The sequence below is a fragment of the Ambystoma mexicanum genome, chromosome 2p, assembly GCF_040938575.1.
Source record: "Ambystoma mexicanum isolate Mex_15411 chromosome 2p, UKY_AmexF1_1, whole genome shotgun sequence".
Taxonomy (NCBI): Eukaryota; Metazoa; Chordata; class Amphibia; order Caudata; family Ambystomatidae; genus Ambystoma; species Ambystoma mexicanum.
Window position 1 is genome coordinate 423,517,790 of NC_090923.1, and position 22,632 is coordinate 423,540,421.

General features: G+C 44.1%; 1 protein-coding gene across 1 annotated transcript in view; it reads right to left on the reverse strand.

The window, feature by feature from the left end:
* Nucleotides 1-18,507, reverse strand: part of LRIG1 (leucine rich repeats and immunoglobulin like domains 1) — a 661,002-nt gene extending 642,495 nt beyond the window's left edge. Inside the window, exon 1 of the mRNA XM_069643785.1 lies at nucleotides 17,745-18,507. Coding sequence (XP_069499886.1) covers nucleotides 17,745-18,124 — 380 coding nt within the window. The 5' untranslated portion in view covers nucleotides 18,125-18,507. The remainder of the gene's footprint in view (nucleotides 1-17,744) is intronic.
* Nucleotides 18,508-22,632: the final 4,125 nt, after the last annotated feature.

The following is a 22,632-nucleotide window of genomic DNA, read 5'->3' on the forward strand; positions in this document are numbered from 1 at the left end:
CACACAGTTATTTGCATCTTTGACTTGACTGAAAAGCTGCATAACAGAAGATTTTTTCAGGCTGACAACATTTTGCATTCATATACTTTTACTCGTTCGTTCCAAATAGGGAAGACAAAGTTATTGTCATACTATTTTTGGTTCACATAAGTATTTATAGATTTGTCATTTCAGTTTACAATGCGATTGTGTGTTCGCAGGAAATACTTTTATTTTTATTTATTTTTTTTACACACACACACACACACACACACGGACAGTGCTCAAAACCCATAAGCACGGTTCTCATGATGTTCTTGCTCCCACCTCGAATGTCTAGCACCATGCTGTCAGCAACACAGTGCATGCCAGCAGTGGTGTGCTAGAAATCCTGAATGCGAACAAATTCCTGCAAACACACAGAGGACATTACTCATGTCGGAGAGGATCTCATGGCTAAAGACCCTGGAATCCTCTCCAGCGTGAGCACGGTGGGGTTTCAGGTCTAGTGCAAGTTTATTTTAACACTTTACAGTTGATTTAAAAGTGGCAGGGAAGAAAAACAACGGAAAGGGAATGCATTGAATGACATACATAGTGGTGGGGTTAGCGAGACAATTTATGTGTGAAGCTGACAACTAGTCGTACCGACCCTTCTCAGCTAACAGAGGCAATTATTGAACAGGTAAGTGTTCGAGCACTACATGTCACGTATCACAGCACTGGCAATTGTGTTGTAAAACAATACATATTAAAACAGATTTAAAAAGGACGAGCAACAGCCCTAGCTATATTTAAAAAACACAAGGAAATGAAACGCAGAAGGACAGAAATAATTAATGCCGTCTAAAGTATTGTAAATTATTTTCGTCTAAAACAAAAAAAAGATGACACTCCCATGACTCAATGTTTCAGGTTTCAATTTATTTGGAAGATGTATGGTATCTTTCCTATTCAAAGATGGGGGCTAGTTTGGCTGTTTTCCAGAAAGCTTCCATGGAGACAGTCATCGAAGATGGCTGTCTTCACGGAAGAGGTCCGAGTTCCGAGATGGCAGGAATGGGTGGGATTAGCATGGTTAGGGGCAGGCAGGGAATGGGAGGGATTCAACCTAACATCTGTGTAAAAGGTCATCTCCATTGGAAAAGCATTACAGACCCGCATTCAAAGCCCATATTTGAAGCTCTATTTTAAAGCTTTTATTTTAATGATAATAGCTTTGGTTTTAAGGTAGTGCTTTTAGCGCCACCTAATAGCCCAAACTAAAAAGGGAGTAAGAAACTCTTACTTGAAAATCTTTCCTGTGCACTGCTTGGCCGTCTGCTAAAATCCCAACAGGCAACAATACTGTAATACCATACAAGAGGCATGGTGACAAACAGGATTACCCTGATACAAGTAGAACAGCTCGGATGAGCAGGTTGGTTACTGGCAGCTCTCACTGCTCTCCCTTGTATGCAGTCATGGATTGCGAATATAACAAGACAAGAAGGGAGTAGAGATACTATTCATTTTCCTTCAATTATTATTTTAACACCAAGTGTATTTTCAAAACATGAGCGCCACATCAGTCAACATGCCGCACGTCCCTTGTAATCAGAACAGACTAAGTGGTAACAACTGAGACACAAGCACTCAGCAACAAACCAGCGGGTCGGCTCTTTTCGCCAATCGCTTTGCTAGAAAAAAACAAACATGGCACACAAAAGTACATAAAACAGCTTTATATTCAGTTTTGTCAATGGAACACCAAAAAATGTTTAAAAAAGGACCTAGGCTGGCCCAATACCCGACACTTGATTAAACGTCCGAAATCACCAAGCAAAATTGTCAGCAGCGAAATTAACTATCAAAAAACGTTTGCAGTCGCAGCTTTTGGAAGAATTACAGACTATGGGTTTAACTATTCGGAAATACAGGCATTGCGGCGACAGTGAATCGAAATTATGGACTTTGTGATCATGCAAAATAACAAACAATGGGGAAGACTTCCATGCTTTTAAATGGATGACGGGGTGTACTGATGCCGTTTTCTTTTACATTGGAAAATACATACTGAGAGATAACACCACAGCTGTACTGTACTGCAGACTACACAAAAGCAGAACATCCCAATTAGTCACGCCTCTGATCCATGACAACACACCCAGGAGAGCACAGCAGGTGCAGGAATAAAGATGTGGCAGAGTGAAGGAGAATTCCACCTGGCGCCGCCCACTGACCCATTCACCTTCATACACAGGACCAATCCCTTTACAAACAAGGCATGAATCAGCGTCTGGGTTCCTTTAATTGGTCCCAAGGTGTAAGCAATGAAACCACTAGACTTGCAGGACAGCTGCTAGGATAGCGGAGCTGTTTCAGCACCACTACAAAAATCGGTTTATGAAAGTAATTCGGCTTGCTGAGTTTTTTTTATCGATTCCGGCGTTATAAGAACTTCTAGTATTTAAATACCCATTTTATTTATCATTAACGAAATATTGCCCACCACAAAATGTCCACAGCCAGGTAAATGCAGTTAAACCAGGAAAACTCAATAGGATTATGGTATGGTCCAAACTAGCTACTACCGTCTAATTCTTCGTGTCCTTACTAGGAGCAGGCACGACGTCACAGGGTCGCATTCATCCAGTGTGAGCCACAAGCAGTTTCCATTCTGGTATTTACAATTTCGTTTTCCTCGACATCCCAAGCACGGGCATACCAGTCCGTGGTTTCCGACTAAAGATCTAGGGCTGGATAAGGACGACGTTGGTGCAGTGCTGGCAGTGGGTACCTCTGCAAATCACATCCACGCAGGGGGCCTCTCCAGTTACCTCCAATACAGCAATTATCCATTGAGTCGAGCGGATGTGTGCCAAAAAAAAAAAAAAAAAAAAAAAAAAAAAGAGAGAGAGAGGAAAGAGGAGCTCGTCAGTTTCCAAGTCCCCCTACCAGGCATCACATGTGGGAGAAAATGTTCAGAAAGTTACATGCAGCATCCGTAATAGCTTCGAGATAAAAAGCGGCAAGTACCAGGCCAACAATAATGTTAAATAAGCTATGACGCGTGGTGATTTGGGAGGTGTGTTTCACACACGAAGTCTGAAATGTATGAGTGCACTGCAGGGCATGTTCAATAAACGGCATGTGGCTCTTGCTACCGCAATATTTACTGATTAAATAAAAAGATGCAACTGTTACATCACTGTACTCCGTTTAAAGACCTCGAAAAGTACGAAAGGCCGAGCTTGTCCAGGCCTCACAAACAGCACAGGGCAGGAACACAAATGACTCAAGTTGCGTTACATACTGCATCGGAAACATCCCTGGGGCTATACCACATCCCTTCATGTGGCGCCATTCCAACAATCAGCAGATAGCCTTCGACCACAGATATTCCACTTAATGCACATGCAGGGGTGGACTGGCCTATACGGAACTCTGGAGATTTCCCGGTGTGCCTCTGCACCCTGGGCCTCTTTTCTGTGGTATTTCCAAATTCTCTCATAGTTAAAGCATTGGGCTTGCTGAAAATTTGTAATTTGGGGCCACTTTGAACTTTATTTCCAGGGCCTCTTTTGGTCCCCAGTAATTATTTCCAGGGCCCCTTTTAGTTCCCAGTCCAGCCCTGTGCACATGAGTGGGTGTACCACCATTAACAATTACTCTGCATATGCAGGTGTACCACCATTAACAATTACTCTGCATATGCAAAACGCACGTGTGGGGAGGAGCGCCAGCGACCAGGCAAACGCAAAGCACAGACACACATCTTCGAACACTGGTGAAGCATCGTAATTTACAAAGTAATAGCTAATGTAGAAACAAGACTCCTATTCTAATCCGGATTAATTCACATTTGGAGCAAAACTGGGTAAATCTGAAGGAAAAGTGTCATTTTAAAATAGTTGCCCTGTAAGACTCACTTTGCAAGAAAGTTGGGCATCACTTTCAGGGAAAGACTTTTTTTCACTTGTTCCCTTTGCTGCCACATTCAACTGCTGGTGTTTTTTTTTCTTTACATGGCTTAGGTGCATTTGCAAGTCTAAAGTGCGGTAGGTGCAATTTGTATGTGATACAAATGTGATTTCTTGAGAATCGTTTATTGAAGTGTAATTTGCTGCGTTCACATATTACAGCCGGAAATGCAATACTTAGACATCCACAAGTTATTCAATTTTATTTTTGCTTTTTTTTTTATACACAGGTGTGTAAATCAGTTTACCAGATGAGAATGCCGGCTGTGAAATACCCTGTACAGCATAACTCCTCCTCTTCAAAAGAGCTGTATTGCTTTAGACTTCAAGATGCTTACTAGCAGCGTGTTTGGGGTGATGACATAAGGGTTCAGTGGAGAAAACCAAACCTGGGCGATCAACCTCCTGAAGGGATTTGACTTGAAGTCTGCTCAATAATGCATGAATAATCCTCCCAGACGCCAAAATGCATTAACAATCATTTCGGCAAGCAAGTTATTGTGCACCCTACAATACATTTAAATCATGCCGAATTCTAAAGGACTAGCAGGCCATATGTCAAAAGATTTGAACATTCTGAAATCTGCCTAAAACCCTAAGCAGAGGCTACCTTTTCTACATAAAATGACTCCAAGTTAGTGACATCTGGCTCTTTAAGATACCATCAGAAGAATTGACTTTCTTGAATGGAGCTTCAATACTAGAGAATGGAGTTAACAAAAGGACAAAAAACCCACCACTATTGTATGGTTTTCCTTAAATCAATAAAATACTCCTTTCCTGCATGCAACTTATTGTATGAAGCTCTTGGCCAAGCCATAGGCTTCTTTAGCAACTGATTGAAATTCTACACGGAACCAAAACTATTTTTATTGGATCTATGCGATGACTATACTCCAAATCTGCCCCAACTATAATTTCGCCTAAATTTGTTTTGAGAAGTGCAACATTTTCATATTTGCAGCGATTTCGGCACAGTAATACAGATGTCTGCCCTTTTCATCAGTTACATTTTTTTTTAAAACACTTTTTATTTCAATTTTTGACAATACCGTAATAGTTACTTAATCTACAAACAATAAAATGCAAGAAAGGGGAACCTGAAGCAAAGTGTTCTACTGCAATTAATTTCTTGCTACCTCTAAAGATGAAAGATTGTCTCTTACTGGGTTAGTCATTTGTTTTGCACCAAATGTACACTGCAGGATCATCTAACCGGGACCGAAGTTGGGATTCAATGTGCATGAGCTAAAGCCAGCTTCTGGGTGTCAGGCATCACCCAGTAAGCAGGAGCTACTGCTGGAGAACCAGAAGCAAGTATACAACACACCACAACTCTAACTTCCACAGGAGAAGCAAACTAACGTTTCGCCAATTATGTATGATAGGTTATGGTTTAAACATGTCCCAATTCTTCTTTAGGAGCATTCTCAAATACTCATATTTAATGCGGCGGTGTCCGGTCAAATGGTCGAAAATAAATGGTCGAATGACCATTTGATCGCATAAAAATCGTCGGAAAACAGAAAAAAAAAAAAGGGTCGAATTTTTTTTATTTATTTATATATTTTTTTAAGTTTTGGTTGCTTAAAAAATATTTTTAATAAAGAAAAAAGGGTGTTGGGGGGAACCCCCCCCCCCATTAAAAAAAAAAAAAAAAAAAAAAACGTCCATTTTACTTCGATCAAATGGTCATTCGACCATTTGGTTTTCGACCATATGACTGGTAACCTAATGCGGCATATGCCAGTTTGTAAGGTATCGGTTGACTTGGGGTGTTAAGAGTAGCTCCTGGATAACTGCTGGTTTCAAGCTAACCAGGCTCTCCTGGGTGCAAAGCAGAAGGTAAATAGCTCCCAGTAATTTCAAACTATGACTAATAAAACCCCTGACCCCATGACTATTTGTGATGAAGGTACTCCCTTTGCCAACACTGATGTTCTTAGATCGGCCAACTTTCAACCTGGCATCCACGAGTTTAGGAACATGCTTAAACTCGCATCCAGTGATGAGAATATCTTAACAGTAAACGAAACCGATACACTGAAATGAATGGAGAACAATGCATGATTGACATGAAATAATATCAAAATGGTCTACTCTAGAAAGTAGAATTGAGATTCTCTCGAATACCACCACATCCAAGAAAGCTGATTAAAATACTAGTGATAACTTCAATAACTAAAAGAAATCCTGCCAAGAATATACTTTTCTCCATTTTAAATCAACTTTTAGACTTCATTTGGTCTTGTTAATCCCTATAGGCATTCAAATGCAGTTTTCTGCTAAGACCCTATGGTTTGCTGGTCTCTCTCATCAGAGAGCAGGAGAGGAGTTTTATCCACGAACACTGCTGGGATCACAGTAAAAATGGAGAGTCTGCCACACGTAACCATTATAGATCCTCCACGCACAGCACTGGGAAGGCTGCTGTCACAAACACCCCAAATGAGGATCTTCAGCCAAACTGAGCGTGCAGCCAGCTGGAGCAGTTTTGTGGTCAGGGCTTCAACTTACTCAAATTGGAACCCTCCTATTATCCACTCTTATTTTACAGCAATGCTTCCGTTTTACCATTGTAGATCACATTTTCATTCCCATTGGAACAAGCCCAGTTAGTTGTATACGTGCGCGTTTATAAAGCAAGAAATTAGCTATTTATATGCTCTGCAGTGGCAGCCCATACGATTTTCCCACCCAATGTTTGGAGGTTGCAGCTCACCCACTACTTGCTAAGATTCACTTTTATGGATCCACACCGTTCATACATATGTGAAGATATTAGAAGGCTTTCATAAGAGGGATGGGGGGTGTTCTTTTTATATGATAAACTAAGAAGCATACACATGGCTTCCGATTCAATGTATTTCCATCATGACGAAGAGTTAAACAAATATATAATTTATAAAAAAGGACTGTTAAAAACTAACAGGGCAGATATTTCTACCTTTGTTTCAAAGGTTATGTCACTGCGAAGTGCTGCAATTTCCAAAGGTTTATGGTGCATACCAAAGAATAACGTTTAACAGACAACCTGTACTTCAAGAAGAAAGGGGAAGTTATTTGTGCACTACACAAGTCAGACACAGAGGAGATTTTCTGGTAAGAGTATTTTACTCCATAGTTTGCAAAGTAGGGATTTGAAGGATTTTTGAAAGTAAAATAAAATAGTACTCAGTCCCAGCTGATGCATTTTTGGGGAGGTAAAAATATATTTTAAAAATTAGATAATTGGCTTGTAATGCAATCTTTTTTGTAGATTACAGCAAATAAAAGACTTTATGAAAGAGACATCTACAGAAAGCACTATAGCAGATGTCCATTTGTATTTTTATGTATGCAGCACACTCATGCCAATTAGACACATGAATTGGGGAGCCGAAGAATAACCGTGTGGCCAGCATTTTAGAAAATTATGGAAATGTTTTCATTTGTTCTCCAAATTTAAAAATTGCGTTCAAGGATCAGATTTAGGGTAAAATCATTCCATAATCTTGATGACTAAACAGAAAAATGTATGACTTTCATCCTAGTAGTCCATATGTAAAAGTACTGATCCAGTTGCCTTTTGGGCATGTAAGGATCAAGCTTTGAGACAGAATAAGAGGCAAGGATTAGCAAAGTGCCCAGTGAACCAGACAACATTCTCATTCCCGGTTGGTGCATTTTATAGGCAGAAAAAACATTTTTAAAATTAGGTGTTTGGCTCATAAACCAAGCGGTTTGTAGCCAGCAATTTCAGTAAATAGAGAAAAAATAAAAAGATGCTGTTTTAGCAAAATGTCCATCTTCGCATCAGGCAGCGCATCTGGCCCATTCGCCCTTTAGTGAAGATGCTGCTCACATCACTAGTCTGAACACATCAACTGAGCAGCACATGCTTCATGCTATAGGGTTAAATAGGCACATATATCTGAAACACTTAACACGTGAAAAACGTCTGCAATAGTCAGGACAACAATATTCCTATGATCTTATTTCAGGGATTTTCAAGACAGTTAAACGCTGTTTTCTACAATGACCATCATTTTGAGGTGCACGTCATCTATGCTTTGTTTGGGCCTTAGAATAGCTGCCACACTGCAAATTAAGCTGCCCCCATTGTCGGTATCTCTGGATCATTGGATCTTGGCACTCTTTAAACTGGGCATCAGTCAGAAGATGAGATCCCAGGCCTTCTCCATCAGCGGAGTGCTGCTGCAACACTTTGATTCATACTTGCTGAAGAACCAACTCAAGACAAAAGTACACCAGTTGCATATGCAAAAAGGAGTATGCTTGACATTTACTGGACTACAAAAGGGGCAATATCCATTATGATTTGTCTTGTAACGATTTAATTTTCATTTAAAGCAGAGCTCTCAGTGCAATCCGAACTTTCCAGCCATTTATGGTCAGTGTCAATGCCACTGTAAATTGTGATGTACAACAGGTAATGTATAACATTACCTTACACCCTACAATTAGCAGAAGACTGGGAGAAGGATAAAAAAAAAAATTTAAAATCACTTGCGCGTCAGGAAGAGAGAAAACGTGTTTTTTGCTGAGAAGCGGTCACTGTCGTATTTTGTGGTATTGTTCGGCTTCTTCCGGTCTGCTAAACGCAGCGCCTTTTCACAAATTCCTTGGGTAATGTTTTACAAGTTTCAGTTTCCTCTACGTTCTTTATCCGCGCCAGAACGAGCTTCCTATAGAATGTGCCACCGCCCCTCCCTTAAATACTTCTTGCGGCCCAATACCCCCTTTTCTCTCCCCTTAGATCTAGGCACTTACCATAAGCATGCTCAGTTGCCCTTATTCCCTGGTTCTGCCTGTGAGGAATTCGACTATCTGCACAGTGGGTGTCTGCTCACATGGGCTTTTTTGAAATTTTAAATGAAATTGAATGTTGGTAGATCCACCTCCCGAATATGTGTGGGGCTAATTCGCACACGTTTTCCTATGCTCACCGCACAACACACTCATAGAACCGTGAACTCTGGGTGGACACAGCCTACAGACGCAGTCCACCCCCCACCCAGTCAGATGGTATCCGACAGGTGGAGTACTCAATGCATCTCCAGAAGGGGGAGGGACAAATCGTCCCCGTGCCATGGCCAGCCTGATTAACTGACAAAGGCCCCATGATCCGCCCTGTCCTTTTGTTGAGCCACGTAGCTGGTGGCAGCAAATTCACATACTCTTCACAGGGTAATTCATACTAGCCCACCTGGGGCCTGGCTGCAGAGGCTCACAAAGGAGATAGGAAAACCCAACAACCTTTCATGTACACTTGTCAACCTGAAACCAGCTCCCACCCGCAGTATGGATTAACAGTGAAATGGCATGTCTGGGACTGCATCTTTACAGTAGTCATTGCTGCAGAGGGGGACCCCATTCAGAAGGTACAAGTATGTGGTTCGACATAGCGAGAAAGTCTCTTCTTGCCGCAGCTTCAATGGAGACCTGCTGCTTTAATCAGGAACCACAGAGATCTCCATTAAAGAGAGACCCTTTGATCGTCAACAAACAGAAAGATGGGTGGGACTTAGTATTACATGTATTCACCCCTTTACCTTTTCTGTTACAAGCACTCTGGTTATGACCTCATGGATATAGGGGATTGTTGGTGGGCACCCAAGATTGGTTAATTATGGTAGGCTTAGCCTACACCAATTCCTGCAGTCCATTTGGCTTTAAAAGAGAGAAGAGCCCTCTTTTGGCAGATCACCTGAAAGTTTCAGCAAAGCAGAAAGAAGAACTCATCATTGCACCCTGGCTGAAGGTACAGTCTGCCTTACATCTTCCGCAAGTAAAGAAAGGCCAGGACCTTAAAGGACATTTTGGAGTCAGTCGAGTCCCTTGAGCTGCAATTGACTGCAACGGTGACTGTCATGCCGCAGTCGCTTAAAGCTATCGGAGACGTCTCGACCAGTGCTTCAGAACTACTGACCAGCACTGAGACAACAATTCCTGACCCCGAGCCACCTTGTAGGCCAGCCTGCAGCCATCCGTCCATCCTCGCTCGCCAAACTGCCTTCTGACATGAACTGTGTTACAGAAGCGGCAAAGCAACCTGAAACCGACTCGGCCCTGTCGAGCACCAAGAACATCTCCAGCACAAGCTACATTGTGGTTCTGTCCCCCAGGTCCTTCTCTGAAGGCCCCCAGTGACATTTTACTACCCATTTCTACTTTTATGCTAAAACAAAGTATGCTTCGAACTAATACGATTATTTACTATACAGACTACCCTCCTGTCAGTATCCAGAGGGCATCCCTTTTGCTTATTTGAAACCGACTGTCCCCTGCATGCCTTTACAGGGCGGGTTGTATTTCGTAGTTTGCTAGAACTGTTTGCTGTGATAAGGATAAAATATATATTTTCATACAACCTTGACTGGACAGTCTCTTTTACCATTGGTTAATAATTGTATTTTCGCTGTGTTGCAACTAACCAACGATCCACGACCTTTCGGAGAGAAGTCTGCAGTTCCATCCATGTTACCAAAATTGGACACGTGGGATTATAATTTTCTTGCGTTTCCAATCTGTTCTGATCCCTCTTGGTATACTAGTGGTGTGGGGCTGATTCAAGGTTCCACTGGTGACCCAGAAGTTGACTGTCACACTGATGCTGCTCCTTGCGCTACTGCCCATCTCTTCCTGACACCAGAATTTTCAGCACCTCTTACTCCCTTATGCATCACTTGTACAATCTCACTTGTACTTTTCTGATCTGAATGTTTCCAAGGCCCGTAAAAGACCAATCTGTCTGTACTTCCCCTCGCTTAAAACAGGCACCATAAAGCGGCTCTGGCAAAACCACCAATAAACAAACGTTAAAAATTTAAAAATTAGCCAAATGCTAGGGTCCAACGGTACAAGTAGATGTTTCAAAACAAAAATGTGCGTTATAATTTCGGCTGTCTACACACTATTGTGTAAGCACCATTAGCAATCAATGTTTTACTTTCAGATAAGCACTTAATGGCATATTTATTTTGGATTCCATGATGGAAGCATTTAAAAGTACAGGAGACTAAAAATAAAAAAGGGTACCAAGTTTCTCTTGTGCATTTACAAATGTTGGTTGCTATGCTGAGGATTAATTATCATAACAGCACAACATCCTTGTTCTTTGCAAATGTAAAGTCTTGAATAGAAGAGCTATTCGGGAAACCGGCATCGGCCTCTACCTGCCAAAACTAGAAATTTTTTTCCCCAAAATCTACTTGTACCAGAAGGTTGAATTTTTCACTTGACCTGTGTGGCTAGAGCATTTTGTATAATGTTTCCAATAACTTCTTAGTTGCAGCAAGGCCAGCCATCAACCGATTCATATAGTTTTTTTTTTTTTTTTTTTTTTTTTTTTTAATCGTACAGGAAGTGACCAGCAGGAGGAAATTATTCACAGCTGCAAGCAACCAGCCTTAACAATAAGATTGGTCCCAAAAAGAAGAAAAAAAATTAGTCAAGTGTACATTCTGTGTCTAAGACACTACAGACATGCAGTTTATGAGCAAATAATCCAACAGTGGAGGCAATTTAGCAAATATGCAGGGGGAAAAAAGTAACAATGCAACGTATGTACAGTTGTAAATTCACCTCTTATTAGCTTGGAATATTCTTTGTTCCATTGTGGAGAAAAGCAAATAGCTCAGTTAATCACTATAATTAGTTTTCTTTTTATTATTCGTTTTCTAAAGAATGGGCCGATGCTCAATCCAGCCAAATCTAATACCATTATATTTTCCAACAAAAGGAAGATTAAGAGTTACTCGTGCACTATTTCTGGCATAAAGGTACCTCAAGTCGATATTACATTTTTTTAGGGTTTCTTTTCACAATCACGAAACGCATTTACGAATGCATGACAAAGTAAGAACTTGATCTCACCTTTTTCGTGATTGCTGTGCAAGATTCTGTGAATTCTCATTGGCACCCCTCCTAGAATTGTATAGGCTGACTGTTACCCCCCATCATCCTGTATGGTGTCAAACTCTGGGATTTCAAAGACAGAAGGGTTTTGGACTCTCCAAAAAGGTTTCATTCTAAGAGAGGTCTTGGGCTTACCCAGGTTTATTTCTATTAGTGTTATGTGCCTTGAACTGGTGGTCCATGTAGCAATACAAAAGTATAAGATTACTTTATATAATCACAGATGAAGAACAAACTGCAATATCACCTTACTTTAAGGAGCTCAGTCTAACTCAAATAAAGCAATCGTAAATTTGAGTGGGAGAAGCAGTGTGTACATGGACAAAATGGACTTCAACAACATAGGCAATTTAGAAGTCCTAAAGTCCACAGTGAGAAAATGGGGCAGGATTTGAGACAGCCAAGCTTTACAGAGACTATAAAAAAAAAAAAAAAAAAAAAAAACGCATTAGACTTGGGCTCACTTATATTTGCCTCAAAAAGAACTCAGACTATTTGAAGAAGTTTCCATCGGCAAGGTACCGACAATGGTACCTCAAATTTAAATTAAATTGCCTTCCCACAATGGAGATATTACAACCTCAACTAAAGAATCCATCGGAGCTTTGAAATTTTTGCTTATGTACCTCTCGGGTTCCAGAAACTTTACACAATCTGGTCATGGAATGTAATCACCACACGAAGGATAGAATGGTGGCCTTGGAGCAGTATGTTCACTGCACGACAGCAGTAATAACGGAATCGTTATGGACCAGATAGATGACTGGTAGACACATCTCTCTTCTTCTGGCACTGGTCAAGTTTTTAATAAAAAATTTGAATATTTGGACAGTAACTGCAGAGGGAATCCAGATTCTGGAGTCATGCACCAAAAACTATTGTTCAGTTGAGAGTTGATATGGCTCTGAATAATTTAACAGCTTAAACAGCTAGGTAGAGATAGGTTGAGGCAAATAAACTTTTCCTAGTTAATTAAATCCTCTAGGATATGCGCCCCCTCATAATGGGATTCTAGAGCACAGTTAAATGTTAGAGTAGGTTGTGATATAATTCGGCTGTCCAGCACCGCATGAAAGAGATTGGTTGCCTACCTAGGCAAGTCTATGGGACTGTATAATTAAAGTGCCAAGATTTTTCACAATCACACTGCGCATACACATGAATTAAATAGAATAGAATATTTAATGCGAATAAACATAGCAAACACGTATTTTGACCATAGGGTCTTCTTCTAGGCTTAACTGTATTCTATGAGACCCCTTTGTTTGAGGGTAATGAAATAAACTGTCTAGGATGAATCTTGTAGCCCGCAAGTGTGCCGTTCAACTTAGTCTGTCGTCCCAAGCTGCTTGCTGTGCCTGAACTATCTGGACCAGAATACAGTTAAGCCTAGAAGACGACCCGGTGGTCGAAGTGTTGGCCATTTTCATTCGCATTAAATATTCTATTCAATTCATGTGCGTTCGCAGTGTGGTTGTGAAAAATCTTTGCACTCAATTACTTGTTGGTCACCCTGGGCTTAGGGTCCAAACCTTCACCACCACCCGCAGCATCTCCACTAGAGTCACTATCAAGTGCCAACCTTTACTCAGAGGCTTATTAGTCACATAGCCAATATATACTATGGACAAGCGCTTAGTGGTTCCAGCCGTATGCCATTCAATTTTCTAATTATGTAAGAATGTTTTAATGTATTGATATTTTAAGGATGACTAATTTTGTATAAGGTATCTTGTATGCTAATAATGCAACAATAACAAAAATTGCTTTGGTTGTTGCCCATCATTTTTGGGATTTACATTCTCTTTTTTTTATTAGTGGGATCAGTTTAATTTGTTATAATACACAGTGTGCATCTCTCTAGAATTGGTATTTCAAAATGAAGTACACATTTTAGGAAATTGTTCCGGGCACCTTGTTAATGCAGTTTCCTCGAATACCCTTCCACTCCGTACTCAAAGCAGGCCGGATGCGCAATCACAGAACAGTTAAACGCCCGCAGCTTTGCTTTTGCGGAAACTCCTTTTAGGATAGTATGAGGGTCAGCGCCATGCCAGTCACAGACGGCTACCACTCTGAACTAGTTGTGTAAGTCTTCGAATTATGCAAAGAAAGCAGCACGCTTTCTTGCCGTACGCAACTCTAGGACTCTGCTCGTCATTCGGACGATCAGACGTTTTGCGGCCCTATGTAAGGGGAGCCAGAACACCAATATTCTCCAGTTACCCCAAGTAACCAGAAACACACCCTCGTCTGGTCTACTCCTTCGAGGGCAGCTTTTGCGTGACACGTATACAACACGTGGCCCCATTTTCTTCTGGGGACGCTAGGCGTTGAAAGTAGGCGAATTGTGATGATACCACGTGGGAATGTATAGTAGTACCTATAGACCAGACGGTTAGGAGTACTCAAGCCAGGTGGATTCGGGTACCGTGTCCAGGTCCTGTAAAGCGTCCTTTCCGCTGCCATACTCCCGTCATGGTCATTAATCAGCTCAAGGAGTAACAATTCCCGCAGGGTCCGGGTAGGAATGAGACACACGGGATCCTCCTGCCCGAGGAGATCCTAAACGAAACCTGGAGCAGGGTTCGTAAACTGCAGTCACGAGAGTCTAAGCGTTGCGGTGAAGGCACCGTCACATGACGTGGTGATTTAACAGTTGTGTAAACAGCAACACCTCCACTTTGCCGGTTCAAAACAGGTGCATCTACTGTGTACCTTTTAGGTTTCAGACCCGACAATATGCACTGCGACCATTTAGGAACAGCCGCACGGGCCTAATTCACAGAAACGTTTTAAAATGCCAAACCCCATTGGAAGACGCTCTGTGAATAGTAGGTAACTAACGCACTTTATAACAAGGCTGGAAACATGCATAGAGGACACAAGGATCATGGAGCAGGTGGGTAACTGAGCACGTGTCCGTCCGTCTGCTACCATAGAATAAGTTAAGAGAAATATTGCACTTTTTCTAAACCCCAAACTTATCGGCACCCATCAAACTACTTCTAAAAACCAACACCTGTTCATCACATTAGGAAAGTGGAAATGTAATCGTGACTATCGTTCCAGATGCGCAACCACCCCGACCCTTGCGTGTGCGCAGAGGAACCCAGAGCGCAAACTTAAGTGAAGGGAACAGGGCGCGGCAGAAACACAGCCTTGATGTCAGCGGCAGCTTGGGAAATTCACCAACATTAAAAGAGACAGTGGCCACTGTTGGGCCGGAGAGGATGAGGGCATCAGTGAGGTCACCGTGGAGCGGTATCGTAAATCCACCGTGGAGAGGGGGACAGGGGGTGCTAAGTACGCGAAGCTGCGCGTTTAAGCCACATGCTGTTCTTCATCCTAGAAGCGTTTATCAGAGAGAAGTGACTACGATAATCATCCCCATTGTGCATGCCACAATGGGCACCATTTTAATGCATCTGCGCCCAGTGCTCAGTGTGAGCTCGGGGCACGCTCGAGGAAAAGGACACAGCAGATGCCTGAGTAACCCTCCACTGGAACAGAACATTATTGGCGGGATTGCTAACCCGCATTTCACGGGACAGAAGGCACTGCCTTTTAGATACAAAAAAATAGAGCAATGGCCAGATACGCAAAGAAATGAAGCACATAGTGCAGTTAAAGACTGTATGATGAATAGGGCTGCAAGACAAGTTTCCTTTGTATCAAACTGCTCGGAATTGCAGGAGTGACTCTACGAACACTGAAAGGCAATCGTAGAAGTGAATTGCACCTCCCCCGCACAAACAAGAGTGCTTCATTCAGTGGGACAAATTCACCGCCGTGGCTCGGGGTTACTTACTTCAGCTCGCCTAATGCACGCGACCGCTTAGATTATTCTCACAAACACATCTGCAAAATGTACAACTTGGCCCATCTCTTCCAAATCACTCGAAACAAACAGCATCTGGTCTATTAAGTACTCTCGAGAAAAAGTAACTAGCAGAAACACAAAAGACATTACATTACATTATGCTACCTGTGCCCGCGAAACATGCATCAAAACACTGCACACGTTGACTTTTTCGCATTCCGTCCCATGCTGCAAATAAAGCACCCCGGCAATTGATTACATGCTGCAAATGTGTTCAAATCTATAGCAACTGTAGTATTTGAAAAGGCTAGTGTAAACACAGAAATGTGCAGGTTGCTAGACAGAAAAGGTCACGCATTCCACCCGCAAGCAAGCCAGGGGTGCTACTGCTGGATTCGCCCAGTAGGTACCATTAACAGGCCTCTCCGCATATCACCCGGAACACACTGCAGCCGACATAAAGGTTGCATTTAGTTCTTAAACTTTACTTTCTACGACAACGTTTACACACAAGACACCGAAATATCACAAACTGTCAAATCCAAGTAGGGACATCGGAAGATAAAAAATAAAAAACAGAGAAAACACTGTACACTTAGAATAAAAAAAATGCCACAAAAGACACTAACGAATCGTGCCTCCGACATTTACTAGGTAAACTACAACTAGTTTAGCATAGTTTGATGTTCCAGAACCACACACAGCTAACCACAAATGTGTCGTAGCCAAGTGATATGATAGTTTGTGTATATAGCGCCTATACACAGTGTTTCAGTGGACATGCATTTGATTTTAGCTTGCAATGACAGCAGGTGTTATTGCTGAGCAAGTGACCGTCACTAGAATTATGCTGCGGATTCTAAACTTCTCATGGAGCTGAGAGGGGGGTGAAATGCCGCTTTTAAAAAAGGTCTCAGGTCAAGAGACGCCTTGTCATTGTAAAGAGCGACACCCAGCCGTTTATTAACCAGTCACCCTATTGCTATTCAACCAGACTTTCGCCACCTGCTTGGCAACACTTCGCAATGCTCTTGTTGGCTAGCCCTCTTTTTGTAACTTGCTCCATCTTTTAGCTGAAAAGCAACACCCCAGCCCACTCGGGCGGAGAAGCGCGGCCAGAAAGCGGGCTCTGCAGCTGCCGCCATCACTCCCAGAGCCGGGGCTCTGCCAAGTGCGAGGCAGAGGGGCTGCGAGCCGGGGACTCCCAGAGCAGACAGCGGCGGCCGCCGCCGCACTGCCCACAGACACGGGGCCCCTCCCGCGGGCAACGGCAGCGAGTTTATCGCCAACCGTACACAACGAGCTGGCTGCTCCCCGGCCGCAGTCACTACAGTGCGGCCGGAGCACTGGCCCATCAGCACACGGGCGCAACCCTTTATGTTAACGTTTGCCAAGTGCACGGAGTGATCCGCCAGGTCACGGCGCGTGAGTTTGTCGCTGCACGCGCGCATCTGCTTGGGAGGTGTCGGCCCCATTTGTCTGTCATCATCATTGCGCAACATTGACCTCACCCGTGCTGAGGCCACGCACAGGTTCACAGCAGAGGCGAAAAGCGGCCAAGTTAAGTCTCTGTAAAGGAGGTATCCGGTCGGCCAATTAAAAAAATTCCACGGAACGCATATGTTCAAAAGTCACCAGAGTACAACAATAGCTTTAACACATTTTGACCAAACTATTTTAAAAATAGAATAGATTACAGCACACCAGCCACTTTCACTGGTACATATGCACTTGTGATTACCGAAACTACGCCACTGATCCTGACACGACAGGCCTTTGAAACATTCAGACGGGACCAATGCGCGTTTACAGGATTCACAGGCGAACAACAGAGCCGTTCTAGGGTGGGTAGCTCACCGTGCTGTGCACGTGCCGCTGTGCCTGGCAGAACTCGCGAGGCTGTGCGATAAGCCAGCATGGCAGAGTTTGGCAGATGGTGCAGCCAGGATCTATGTAGCAAGCCTGGGAGGGTTGCGAGGCACGGCCATGGGTGCATGCAGCAAGGCAAGGGGGGCAGTGCGCGGAGGGCGAACGGCAACAACATACAAGTCGGCACTTACAAAGAGACCGTCCAGGGTGGCAGAGGGGCGGGCAGGTCCGTCAATCCACGGTGGCTGCAGTCCAGCAGGCTCTCGGTGCAGGTGCAGTTAGACGGGCATGATGCGAAGACGGGTCCCAACAGCAGCCCGAGGAGCAGAGCAAGCAGCAGCATAGTGGCAGCCTGTGGGTCCCAAGCGGGTCTCAGCGCAGCAGGCTTGCGCCGCGGGACCCCAGGCACTTCGCCGGTGGGAAGACGGTGCAGGCAACGCACACCAACACCCCAGGCCCCGTGGAGGGTGCAACGGTGGGCGGCGAACTGGCAGAGCTCAGAGCGAGCGCAGCCCGTCACAGCGAGGGCAGCCCGCGCGGCCGGGGGTGGTCTGGGAGCTGCATGGCACATTAGCACCAGGGGGAGCAAGGCGAACTGTCACTGCACGGACCCCGGCAGCTGCATCAGCCGGACTCCCGTCGCCTCTCGCCCACTGCCACACGCACTGCCTTTAACGCGGAGACGAGACACCTCTCCCGGCGATCCCCGGGCAGCCTCCTGCCTGGGGTGAGCCTCTCCTGCTCCCAGGCACCGCGCTCGAGCCTCTCCTGGTAAGCAGATGCCAGCCTCTCCTTCGGAAGATCGGGCTCACTCGCACCACACACAGCCTGTAGCGCCGTGCTCGGCTGCAGACCAGGACTCTGCCACCACCAGCGCCACGACGTAAGGACGCTCCCTATTGGCTGTTGCTAGAGCCATGCCGAGTGGCCGCCTCACGTTCACTTTTCATTGGTGGAACCTATTTTTCTCCTCGTAGTTGTTTGCTTTCTGCCGTTTTCACTCTGACGAGAGTCGGTGGCGCAGGAAGAAACGGCCCCTGTCAAACAGCCGTCAAATCCCTCGGCTATCCCCCACCAGCGGCAGCCACATGATTCCACTTCTAATTGGCCGGCAGTGAGGCGTCTGCTTGTCAAACTGCGCCAGAACCCTATGGCTTCTGAGAGGGGGGGGGGGACCCCCCTCACAGGAGTCGCACAATCCTTTACATCTCAACAATGGGTTGGAATGTGAGCACCCCTTCTAATACTAAACGTATTCTAGTACTGCGAGAAAGAAAACAAAAAAAGTACTGCACAGAACAATAATAATTCAAAAGAACAGCGACAGAATGTTATCCGAGCGCTGGACTGATGGCCATCTGCCCTGAAAAGGACACGTGGCAACTGTTCCCATGTTGCGAGCGTTTCATGTCACCAGTCGTGATTTTCACACGGTCATATCATACAGCCCAACATCATTCATGTCAACATCGCGAAGCACCTGCGAGGAAGATTTCGTGAGAGAAATCGCGAGCCATACATTTTCCAATAGGAATGCATTGGGCTAAAATTATTTTAGGTGGCAATGTGAAAATAGCAATATTTTTCACAGAAAAATTGTGAGCCTCCCGCCTAAATAGGGAGGGTTGGCATGCATGCAACATCCCTGGGAGTTTTGGCATGTCTGTCATATAGATTGTCCTGACTGCAATTACTAGCTTGAAACCAGGTGAACACATGTTACGCCGAGTTTAAAGGAGGGGTGTAATAGTAGTAGAAATCTTTATTTCGGTGATAACACACCATAAAAGAACACAGGACAATATAAACATCAAAATGTCTTTCAGTAAATTAAAACACATCATGAACAGCATTGTAACATTAAAACAAGTAAACACGTTTCCTAAAAGCATGATAAAAAAGTTGCAATCGCCTTCAATTCTTCTGTAAGAGTGCAACTTTTAGATGTTTCCAATGTAGTAAAAGAGGATTTTCCACCAAGACGGGACCAAATAGGCTTCCGCCAGTGGGATCGCTCCCTAGCGTATGCAGGGCACAAGCAAAAGAAGTGCCTTTGTCCTCAACTGGGGCCAAACAGCAAGGGCACCTGGCGAGCAAATGCAACTCCCATTTGCAGGTGTGGCATGCAAGTGGCAAGATACCGAGCCTGAGTTTTACAAATATAGCTTTCATTTTCAGGTTCAAGTGAATATCCAAATACTGTTGAAATCCCTAGGACTTTTTAATCTAGAGGTAGGTACCCGCCCGCTTGCTCCCAAGGCAGGAGTCCATCATCCTCTCCCAAGGCCCAGTGATTAAATGCAGTTCTAACAGGGCCTTTATAACCTGAACCAATTTTAGCAGAATTTAACCGTAGGTCTGCAAGGCCAATATTAAGAAGCATTGTTCGTACATGTGAGAACCAAGGGAGCAATCGACCCCCAGCTGTGGAACGCAAGTCGGTCAGGCCTTCCCTTTATGGTTCAAGGGCCTCAGAGTTCCAGATCCTCATCCAGTATAATACAGGCAACAGCATTATTAAGTATTTGATCTGAACTTGCCCTACTTCACATGCTACTCGGACAGAGGGAGCATTAATAGGTAAACCAAGTTATCTTTTAAAGAATTTATTCTCCACCACTTGGATATGTGCAGAATCATCGCAGCCCCATAGCTCAGCTCCATAGGTAATTGCAGTTACCACTTGAATAGAGTATAGTTTTAGGGGTAGCGAGATTGCCCCCCCTCAATTGTGAAACCAAACTACTAATAAGGCCACACTGGCATGCACCTGGCAGAGTACTCCTTGCCGACTGGGCCGCCCTTTTTAATTTACTGGAGAAAACCAGGCCCAAATAATTGTAAGGATCGACCATCTCCAGTAATTGGTAATTCAGATAGAATTTAGGAACTAGACGAGCTTGATGCCCATGAGGAGCACAGACCATTGTTTTTGCCTTATTGATAGAAAGGCCTTTTTTAGTACATCATTTCCCAAAGGTGTCGAGCTGATGTTGTAACCCCAACAGTGTTTTTGCCAAAAGAACAGCATCGTCTGCAAAAAGAAGTAGGCTCCATTTGTGTGAACCCAGAGCAGGAGCATCCTTGGCCACTTTGTGCAAATCTGTAGCAATAGCATTAATAAACAACATAAATAAAAGAGGAGCCAGCACACATCTCTGTTTTACACCAATCTCAATTGGGACTGCTCTGTTTTTCCCCTTTGGGGCCCCAACAAATACACACACTGTTACCAGAATATAATGACTTAATGGCACGTCCCAACCGTGGAGGGATTTGCATCCTCTCTAGGGATGCCTACAAACAATCTCGGGGAACAGTGTCCAAAGCCATTTACAGCTTAACAAACTCTAAATACATTGGGAGCAACTTCAAGTTTACATGTTTGCGTAGCAAAAGATCCAACCTCATAGCTTGATCAAGTGTAGATATCACAGGGTCGAAAACCCACCTGTACACGTGAAAAGATACCCATATTATCCGCCCAGTCCTCTTGTCGATGCAGGATGACTTTTGAATACAAAAAAAGTAGCAGCCGCCCCTCTATCTAAACAACATGGCATGATAACCTGTTCTGTGGTTTTTACCCACTGTGAGAGTCCGCAGCCATTGCTTTTAGCTCACTGTAATTTTCACAAAGGAGGCACATCCATTTGCATATCAGTCTTTCTCCCGCCCACAAGGACAGTCCAGCACCGAAATGCCAGGCAAACCTCCTTTGAACAAGAGTACCAACAGCAACCCCATACACATGTTTCAGCCTTGTTGGTCCTCATCAATGAGGTGGAGATGTGCGTCTCTGAGAACAGTGAGCAAGGGGTCCACGTCTGGGTTCCCCCAGGTAACTTAGGGTGACCAACCCCAAGTTCCTTACAAAAATGTAAAAAAGGTAGCAGGCACCCCTCTCTCTAAAGAACATAGCATGATAACATGTTCTGTGGTTTTTACCCACTGTGAGAGCATGCAACCATCACTTTTAGCTTACTGTATATTTCACAAAGGAGGCATATCCATTTGCATATCAGTTTTTGTCCCGCCCAGAAGGGCAGTCCAGCACTAAAATGCCAGGCAAACATCCTTTGAACAAGGGTACCAACAGTAACCCCATACACGTGTTTCAGCCTTGTTGGGCCTCCTCAGTGAGGTGGAGCTGTGCCTCTCTGAGCACAGTGAGCAAGGGGTCCACGTCTGGGTTCCCCCAGGTAACTTAGGGTGACCAACCCCAAGTTCCTTACAAAAATGCAAAAAAGGTAGCAGTTGCCCCTCTCTCTAAAGAACATGGCACGATAACTTGTTCTGTGGTTTTTACCCACTGTGGGAGTCTGCAGCCATCGCTTTTAGCTCACTGTACTTTTCACAATGGAGGCATTCCATTTGCATATCAGTCCCTCCCACAAGGGCAGTCCAGCACCGAAATGCCAGGCAAACCTCCTTTGAACAAGAGTTCTAACAGCAACCCCATACACATGTTTCAGCCTTGTTGGGCCTCATCAGTGAGGTGGAGCTGTGCCTCTCTGAGCACAGTGAGCAACGGCTCCACGTCTGGGTTCCCCCAGGTAACTTAGGGTGACATTTTCACTAGGGAATCGATCAGAGAAATGGACCTTAAGTTAGATGGCAACTTTGGGTCCCCCTTCTTAAAAATAGGAATGATAACAGCTTCTCTCCAGCTATCAGGGGGAATACTTGTACGAAGAACACCATTAAAAAAAGTGGTTAAAAAAGGTGCTAGGATTCTAGGTTCACCCTTAAACAAATCTGCTGGAAGTCAGTCAGGGCCCGCAGCTCTGCCATTTTTCTGCTCCAACACTGCTCTTTCCACTTCCTTAAGCAGAGTCTTATAAATCAAGGGAAGCAAGTTCCTCGAAATCACTTATGACCAGCTCCACAAACTCATAATAGTAGAATTTACAGGGAAATCAGTCTAGCTACCTCTAGAACCCTCTGCCGGGCCAAGCACATCAGGCGATAAGCATAAGAGGAGGGAGTCATGGTCACTCTCGGCATGTTCTACGACACTAAATGAGGCCATAGCCTCCCAGTACATCATCAATATCCAGATATAATCAATATTGATAT